The 10,305-nt window shown below is 34.6% G+C and overlaps 1 protein-coding gene across 1 annotated transcript; it reads right to left on the reverse strand.

Moving 5' to 3' along the window:
* Positions 1-8,875: 8,875 nt before the first annotated feature.
* LOC115712124 (CLAVATA3/ESR (CLE)-related protein 41) lies at positions 8,876-9,888 on the reverse strand. The gene has a single exon (XM_030640358.2). It carries the CDS (start codon positions 9,693-9,695, stop codon positions 9,252-9,254), a length of 444 nt encoding a protein of 147 aa, XP_030496218.2. The 5' UTR covers positions 9,696-9,888; the 3' UTR covers positions 8,876-9,251.
* Positions 9,889-10,305: the final 417 nt, after the last annotated feature.

Consider the following 10,305-nt stretch of genomic DNA (forward strand, 5'->3'; position numbering starts at 1 on the left):
AATATTATCCTTGTCAAAAATAAGTTTAAAATTTCTTAAACACATGTGATAAATAAAAATATCATGAATTCTATTTTGTGTACTGTAATACTATTTGCAATTTTTCAAAAAATATAGAGATAATATTATAACTGAAACAAATACTGTTATAAAGAATATTTTTTGCGGCATGTAATTTTAAGCGTAAAAATTAACTAAAAAATTATATACTGTTACTCAATTTTAATTTAATAATAATTATATAAATAGATTATAAATCCTTCTTAATTAAACAGTACCTATGTCTCCCATTAAAAAAAACACCAATTTTTTCTTCTCATATTTCTTGTAAGTTGTAACACTATTTTTGAGTGGAGAATAAAAAGTTAATAGTTATTAAAAATTAAAATATTATTTTCATCTTTTTTTTTGAATAATAATGAAATTTCATTAAATCAAATCTTCCAAAACAAAGGAAGCAATTACAGTAGGTAACTCAACACCACTAAAAACACGGTCAGCCTCAAAAAGAGAAGATCGCGCCAATGAATGTGCAACCTTATTAGCAGACCGCTTAACAAAATTAAGAGAAACATCCGTAACAGAGGCTAACATAGCCTTACAATCTAAAATTATATGACCATAAGGGGAAGTCATATCTTTATTTCCTTGAAGGTCCAACACAACTCGACGACAATCCGATTCCACAATCACGTTAGGCCAATTGTTGTCCTTAATCCAACTTAGAGCCTCTTTGATACCAATGGCTTCCACTTCATGAGGTTGCAAGTCCCCCGCCTTCTTCAGAGTCTTAGCTTGAATGACCAAACCATTACTGTCTCTAGCAACCAAGCCAATACCATAGCTCTTCTCGTTTGAAAAAAGTGCACCATCAACATTAACTTTGTATTTAGGAAAAGTGGGAGGGGTCCAATGCTCAAGACGAACCCGATGGGGTTCATTAGGAAGTCCTAACTCTTGATTTTGAGCATTATACCAATCAACAAAGTTTAGTTTTGCCAAAAATAGCACTTCTTCAGATGTAGGCTGCTTTTCATTCCAAACTACCTCATTTCTAACCTTCCAAATGGACCACAAAATCATGCTTGCCTCCAAGCATTCGGCTTCCTTCCAAACTTGTAACCCATCTTCCCACCAGCTACAGAAGAGCATTGCAGCCAACCCAACAGCAGGAAGTTGCGTCTGCCGCCAGCAATTTTGAGCAAAAGGACACCGAACAAGGACATGTAAGGCGGTTTCTGGGGCAGCCAAGCACATGGGGCAGTCGGAGTTAATGGGGACATGTTTAGTTGTAAGCTGAAATCGGGTGGGGAGGCTATTAGTGCACGCTCGCCAGAGAAAATCTTTGACTTTCGGAGGTAATTTGAGTTGCCAAAGCTTCGTCCATGCACCCGCAAGAACCTTTGGTGCGTGTTAAATTCTTCTTTGCAGAATTCTATATGCACTTCGCACCGTGAATAGACCCGAAGCTTCCTTATTCCAAAACCAACCATCTTTTTCAACGTCCGATGACAAAGGAATCTTCCACACTAATTCTTGATCTCTTGTCGTGAGCACATCCCGTAATACTTCCTCGTCCCACTCACGCACATTAACTTTCATGAGTGAGTCCACCATTTTATCCACTAAACACAATTGCTGAGACTCAACAAAAGGATTAGTGTCATCTAAGAGCCACGGATCTTTGAGTATACTCACAGTTGAGCCAGTTCCCACAAGCCTCCGTACTCCATCTCGAACCAAGCCTTGAGCCTCCAAAACGCTTCGCCAAATATAGCTGGGATTATTACCTAGTGTTGCCGTGAGGAATGTACCATTGGCAAAGTACCTTGCTTTGAAAATCCTCCCAACCAAACTATTGTCACAAGTAAGCAACCTCCAACCTTGTTTTGCAAGTAAAGCAATATTAAAATCACGGAAATCCCGAAAGCCCATGCCACCCGTACTCTTATGATGCGAAAGTCTATCCCAACTCATCCAATGTATGCCTTTGTTTGTGTTGGAACGCCACCAAAACTTGCTTATTGATCTTTCAATATCTTGGCAAATTCCAACTGGGATTAGAAAGACATTCATAGTGTAAGCAGGAAGAGCTTGAACCACCGATTTGATAAGAACTTCTTTGCCAGCTCTGGAGAGAAACTTGTTATCCCAACTCTGAATTCTCTTTTGCACTTTGTCGGACAGATAGCTGAAGACTGACTTCTTATTTCTTCCAATAGTACTAGGCAGACCCAAGTACTTGCTTCGTTCATCGCCTTCATGAATACCCGGGCGTTGGCAAATAGAATTTCTCACCATTTGGAGTAGTGTTGCTCTTTACCGTAAAGAAACGGTGGACTTGTCAAAGTTCACTCGTTGCCCCGAAGCCTTGGCGAAACTATCCAGAAGATGAATGATATGGGATACTTCTTCATGTGTTGCTTTACAATACAAGAAACTATCATCAGCGAAGAGCATATGGGAAACCACCGGAGCTCCATTTGCCACCTTACACCCATGAATCCATTTGCGTTCTTCATATCTTCTCATAAGAGCGATAAAATTCTCTGAAGACCAAAAACAGATAAGGCGATATTGGATCACCTTGCCGAAGCCCTCTACTAGGAACAATGGGACCGAGAGTGTATCCGCTACTAACAACATTATATTGAACAGTAGAAAGACAACCATAAATGAGACGAACCCATCTATCAGGAAAACCCAACCGAGAGAGCATTGCACAAAGAAAATTCCAATCCACTCTATCGTAAGCCTTGCTCATGTCTAACTTCAACGCCATGTACCCATCTTTGCCAACCTGCTTCCTTTTGAGATAGTGCAAAATCTCAAAGGAAACCATTATGTTATCAGTGATAAGCCTTCCTGGAATGAACGCACTTTGGTTAACAGAAATCACCTCCGAAAGAAGACCCTTCATCCTATTGGCAAGAACCTTGGTGATAATTTTAGCAACAACATTACATAAAGAAATAGGACGTAGCTCACTCATCATATCTGGTTTCTTTTTCTTGGGAATCAACACAATATTAGTATTTTGCATCCCCGCGGGCATTACCTCAGTTCGAAAAAAATCCTTGACAGAGTTTACAACATCATTCCCAACAATATGCCAATACTTTTGAAAGAATTTAGGATTCATACCATCTGGTCCCGGGGACTTATCAGGGTGCATTTGAAAGACGGCATCCTTCACTTCTTGGTCACTAACCGGCCGGAGCAATAATTGATTGTGTGTCTCATTCATTCTCGGCTCCACACATTGGAGAACATCTGCCCAATCTCCTTCTTCAGCTTTAAAAATGTTAGTGAAATAGTCCACCATAACGTCCCCCAACCCATTATCCCAACTCCGCAACACACCATTAGTGTCTCTCAACTGAACAATTTGATTGTTTCTCTTTCGAGCGGATGCTTTAGCATGGAAGAACTTGCTATTGTGATCCCCTTCTTTCAACCACAATTGTTTTGACCGTTGGCGCCAAAAAACTTCTCTTTGATTAAGCACTCTGAAAAGCTGCTGCTTCGCTTGTTTGAAACGTTGCTTTCCTTCCTCGTCTCTTCTCTTCTTAAAATGCTTCATGGTTTTGTTCAAGACCTTTGCTTTATCCGTGAAGAAAAGTTCCCCGTCACTCCCTTACCCCAAACTTGTAAAGCTTCACCACATTGCTGAATTTTTTGCTCTAGTAGTACCATTGGTTGTACCCGGCAATCTCTGATGATATTTTCACACTCTTGATGACTACACCAGCAATTTTCGAATTTAAAGGGACGCGGTTGGTCACGAGGTTCACGGTGCTGAACATCAAGAAGGAGAGGACAATGATCCGAAGGAGAGACTTCAAGATTAAATAACCTTGCTGTCGAGAAGACATTAAGCCAACTCTGAGAACACATCGCCCTATCAAGCTTAGCCTCGATCCACTTAGAAGTATCCCGACTTTTCTCCCACGTGAAAGGATGCCCAAACATATCCAAATCACATAAGCCACATTGTTGAACAACCTCCTGGAAACCATCAATTAGCCATGTTGGATAAGGATTACCACCCAACTTCTCATTTTGATGAAGAACATTATTGAAATCCCCCATAATACACCATGGTGCCAGTGACCGAGCATGGAGAGTACGAATGAGAGTCCAAGTTTGTTGTCTTAAGCTCCGGTTCGGTTCACCATAAATTCCAGTGAACCGAAATGGTTGGTGTCCTTCGAAGGTGACCAAACAATCAATATGGTTCTTAGAGAAAGAGTCTATTGCCACTTCGTCATTGTTTTTCCAAATCAAAGCAATCCCACCACTATGTCCTTGGGCCTCAACAGTAAAAGAACCTTCAAACTTTAAACTAGTGCACACATAATCAATCTTTTTTTTATTACTCAAAGTTTCACATAGAAAAATAACATTGGGCCTTTTCTGAGCAACAAGCTCTTTAAGGGCGAATATTTCGTGAAGGCCCAAGCCCACGACAGTTCCAACTCAGAATTTTCATAATTGTGGGCGAGCCCCATTTCCAAGGCCCGCCAAACTTGAGTTTTTTGAAATTTCACCAGCATATTCTTCTCCCTCCACGTGACCCACACTAGCACCTTCACCCACTTTCCTTTTTTTGCTATCATAAATGACCAATATATCTTCTTGATCACACATGATATCCTTCCCCTTATAGGTTCCTTGATTCTCTCCTTGATTTCCCATAGCATTATTTCCATGTTTACCACCTCCTTGATTTGCTCTCATTACATCCGAAACTATTGCACCATTGAGCAAATCACTCCCCACTTGATTGCTTGCCGAGTCAACACCTCCAGGACCTTCCATATTCGGATGCCACTGTCCAGCCATGCTTCCCGGTACACCTCCGACCGCCACTGGTGGAGTCCAGCCCCTTGTTCGAAGCCATCTAGCTCCGATATTCTTATGGCTACGCTGTGGTTGAGCTCTCATGAATTCGCCATATGGTTTCGCAATCGTATCAATTGACTGATGAAAAAGCTTGCTACAAAATCTCTCTGTATGTCCAATAATACCGCATATGAAGCAGAACGTTGGCGCTCTCTCATATTTGAAATTCACCCAAAACCATGTCCCATCATCCTTTGTCAGCTTCAATCTTCGTCTCAAAGGTTTGGTGATGTCGATAGTAATCCTCATACGGAGATAATCTCTCCAAACGCCGATAAAATTTTTTGGATCGGATTCAAGAAACTTACCAATAGCATTGCCTACTCCTTTGATCGTGGCCTCTGTCATACAACCCGGTTGAACATCATGCATCTGTATCCATATATCCAGCGTGTTGAGCGCCAAAGTTTTTGGATCACCGCCCACTGGTAGTCTCCCTATAATCAGTTGCATTCTATCGTAAGTCCATGGACTACCGTCAATGACCCTTTTAATATCCACTTCATGATAAAACTGAAACAAGAAGCGATTATTGTCCATTTGTTTGACGAACATGCCCATCCCCGGTTGCCATGTAGAATCAAGATATTCTGCATTTTTTCAAAATCCACAATTCGATTCGATAAAAATCTGCCGACCAAACACCATCTATCATCAATTCCTTCATTCCCACTATCCACACTCACAGCCATCTCCTCGAGTTCTTCTTCTTCAATCTGAAAATTGAAGATATCATCCCCCAAACCACCCATGCTTCCACTGCCAGCCTCCATTTCGTAGTACAGAGCAATACCAAAACCAATCAAGCTATACCAGAACAATCGAAACGATCAAAACAAACTATAACTGGACAATTGAAACGATCAAAACAATCAAAACCATGTCATAAGACAAGACCTTTTTTTTTTTGTTTAAGAGTATATATTAAAAACAGAACTAAACCTTTTTAGTTTTTATCTTGAAGCAAAAAAAATGGAGAAATTGGATATTATTTTCATCTTTTATTATCATAATTATTATAAAAAACTGTAGATTGTTCAAAGGGGACAATTAATAAACAATAATTTTAATGCAATAATTACCAAGTCCATGAAACAACCATCATTGCTATCTTATACATATAATTTTACATGTCATATTTGGTACGATCTCTACTTTATTGATTTTCTCTTATCTTTTTTGTTTATATTAATTAACATAATATAATGGACTTGCTTTATTGATTGGACATGAAGAGAGATATATCATATTATGTAATATATATATGTGAAAGAACGTAATAATACTTCTTCTTATTATATACAAAAATAAATAACCATTCTTTCTTATCATCCCTTTTTACCCTTAATTAAATTCCTTTCCTCTCTATTTAATTAGCTAGCTTTACTATAAAAACATAGAAAAAAGCATTGACGTCTCAAAATTATTGTAATCTTTTTAAGTATAAATAATATTAATGACTTTATTTTTATTTTAAAAGAAACAAATACATATAATGACTCTTGTGATCTCTTACAGTTTTTTATTTTATTTCTAAATTACATGACATTATAGTTGTATTGAAGTAGAACATAACTTTCCCACAATATCATATGCCTTTATTAATTCATATTTTCATTTATTGAACATAATATATTTATGGCTGAATTTAAGATCGAACATATATTATAATTAAAAACATTAGATTAATTAAATATAATCACCCATATTATATCATCTCAAGTGTTTAACACCATGCATTTAGATGTAGTACCATATATATTATAATACTTTTTAATTGTTTTTTTATTTAAATTTATTCCACTTATTACTATATAGCGCTTAGATTATATTATCTAATTGTATTAGATAAGGTTGTAAGAAAAAATATTTTAACCATAATAAAATTTGTAACTAATTATAAATTATTATTTTTATATTATCATCAAAAAGTTTGACTAAAAGGTATTATTTACAAAAATTATAATTTATTGTAAATGTGTTTTTAGTTACAATATTTGTTGTAAGTAGTGATAACTTATGCCTAAATATTATATTTAATCACAAAGTAATTTTATTGTGACTAAAAATCACATTTAGTCACAAAAACTCTATATTGTCACTAAAAGGTTCTAAATGTATCTTTTTTTATATATATATAATTGAAAAAATGAAATAGTTACAAATCTCAATGCAAATCTTAGACCTAGCTAGTATATTTAAATTAGAAAGTTAGCTTATTTTATATACACATATAAAAACACCAAAGAAAAAAGAATATTATCATTATTCAATGGTGGATAGAAGAGAGAAAAAAAATTGTACTTGCGAATCACAATAAATAAATGAAATGGAAAAACGACATCATTAATTAAGGAGAAATGTTAAGGGGTAGATTTTATGGTGACAAATTACATGGCATATCGCTATATATGTAACTCAATATCACGTGCAACATATTTTGATTTAAAAAAGAGAAATGTTAAAAGATACTAGTTGTATCTAGCACCTTCATACCTATCCTTTTGCTATTAGTGTAATTAAATATCGAATTCTATATAATTTAATGTAATAACTTTAAAAGTTTGTCTAACCAATCACAAAGCACACTGGTGTCCAATAGCATGTTATTGAAACAAATTATATAAAAAACAGTCGCTTACAATGTGTCATATTATAAATAAAAATTGGGTCTCAATTTAAAATAATAATTTTTTAAAAAATATTACTAACCAATTATAAAATACTACCTATAAAAGATGCTAGTAGCTGTAGCAATATTGTTGATATTATATATATAGGGATATGATTTTGTCCCGTTATTGTACTTTCACGTATTGTAATCCGTGATGTACAACAGCCATCAGATGAAGGAGTTATTTGATCTGACGGCTGAGATCTAGGGGTAATTAGGGTTAAAAAGTAGAAACGTACCCTGATACTCATTTAGTGTACCCTAAGACTCACTCATCTAATGTACCAAAATACATTCCGTGAAAGTACACCACGAGACAAAATCATATACCTATATGATTGGGTATATATGGGTGGAGAGAAACAAAGAGGGAAAAATGATACAGTTATAATTATCAAATCATGGGGTCTGATGAGAGAGAGAAGTTTTGTAGTTGTGTTTGTTTGGTTCGGTTTGGTATCTGATCAACTTTATCGGATTTTGTGTTTGAGACGACAAAAGCAAACTCCAAACCAAACAAACAATTATTATTTTCACTTTCAATTTTCTCATAAAAAAAAAAAAACAAAACAAAGCTAACTCCAAACCAACCAAGCCACTCAACACCAAATCATTAAATTTTCTCTTTCATAACAAAACAAAGTAAAAGCTAAATAACTCTTTATTTATTTTTTTCTCTGTACGTGACTGTATATCTCAGATCTGACACTATAATTAACTTGCTTCCTCTATCACCCTCAGATTCCCCTTTTGCCCTAATCTAATCTTTCTTTCTTTCTTTTTTACTTTCCCTCACTTTCATTCATCAGGTTGTTTTTCTTTTTTTAAAATAAAATAAAATCATTTTATTACACAATTATGCTACTACATTTATAGATCCCTATTAGTATTACAACATATATATATATATTCCTTTCTGGCTGGGATATTATTATTTTTGCTTCTTTTGTATGTATTTTAGATTTGATTAGCCAAACATATATATAAAGATGTTACTTGATATATTAATATATATAAGAAACCCTAATTAAATGTGGAATTATATATTATTCATTTTTTGAGTTGCATATATGGAAATTAGGGTTTTGGGGTTTCTATATTATTTGCCCATTTTATTATATAAAAAAATAAAAAATGGTTAAATCTTTATATATTGGCAAATTATATATATTTAAACCTATAGATTATTTATATGTAAATATTATATGGAGAGTCAGAGAGAGAGAGAAATATAGATGCACCTCAAAAACAGAAGAATAAACAACCGTAGATTATGTATTAAATATTATAATATATAGCATAAACATCATATATATATATCGTCTATATTAATATGAAACAAATAGATAATAATGGATACATAATAAATATGGAAAAATAGTATCTCTTGCTATACATTTCTAGCTTAAATCGAAAAACAAAAAACAAAACATAAAATTAAAATAAAAAAAAAAAATAGTAATGAAGATATATAAACCATTAATTAAGGCAACAAACCTCTGCCAAAAGACAAAGGAGTATTAATGGCAAAGTGTCTCAACCAAAAAAAAAAAAAAACCAATAGTACCCCACAAAAGATCATGAAAAAACATATTAAATTTGCCATTACAAACCTCCATGTTCATCATCATCATCATAATTTTGATAATTTGCTATATTTATTTATATATACCTAGTTGGATATGGGATTAGGACCACTAGGAACTTCATGAGCTTCAACTCCAAACTCTCTTCTACTCGAAGTAGCCGACGATGATGATTTTCGTGCAGATTCTTCGTTTTTCTTTGGATTCAATTTCGCAGTAGAAGAAGAAGATGATGATGAAGAATCCAAGAGAAGTCTTCTCCTTAAGGAAGTTGAAGCCATAGATGTTGATGAAGAATACCGAAAATTCGATGTAGTAGTGGAAGAACTAGAACTAGTACTAGTACTAGTGAGGAGAAGAAGGAAAATGAAGATTAGGGTTAGAAAAAGAAGAGATTTCGGTTGGATTTCGAAGATTGAAGACGACGATGTCGGTGATGATGGTGATGATGATGGTGATGTTTTAGGTGTTGCCATGCAAATTTGAAGAAGAAACCACCCCCCAAGAGCCCACAAGGGTTCAATATCCATGAACCGGAACCAAGGCTTAAAGATAATAAGAGAAGAGAGTACTGAGAGAGAGAGAAAGAGAAAAGAAAAGAGAGAAAGTTGATAAAAGAGAGAGAGAAGAAGGGTTTCAAGAAAAGTGAATATTGGAAAGGAGGTTTTGAAATTCGATACACATTTGTCTACCTAGCTACTTAGAAAGAGAACCAAATATAACTAAGCTTACAATGGAAGTTATTATATGAAAAAGGGGTATTGAATTTACTATAATAACCCTCTTCTATTTGAATTACAAGAAAATATATAAAAATAATATTTGGAAGATATATATAGAATGAAATCAAAACTACATGTACATAATGTATTTTATAATAATTATATGATAAGAAAAAACCCTAGCTCTTGTTTGATGACTTTTGGGATTATTTGTCAAACTGATCACATGACTAGAATACCCTTTGTTATTTTACGTACATAAACATACCATATTTAGTACATACATATACATGTGTGTATATTTGATAAAACAAAATTAAAAAGCAAAAAAGATCATTTTATTACATACATAATTATCACACAAAATTTTATGCATGCATGTCTCCTTGTTTTCTGAACGACATGTTATTGGGAACTA

Source organism: Cannabis sativa, chromosome 4 (assembly GCF_029168945.1).
Source record: "Cannabis sativa cultivar Pink pepper isolate KNU-18-1 chromosome 4, ASM2916894v1, whole genome shotgun sequence".
In the NCBI taxonomy this organism is placed as follows: Eukaryota; Viridiplantae; Streptophyta; class Magnoliopsida; order Rosales; family Cannabaceae; genus Cannabis; species Cannabis sativa.

What these genes read in the sequence shown, in the direction of transcription:
- LOC115712124 (XM_030640358.2), bottom strand. Translation starts at nt 9,695, where the DNA reads ATGGATATTGAACCCTTGTGGGCTCTTGGGGGGTGGTTTCTTCTTCAA.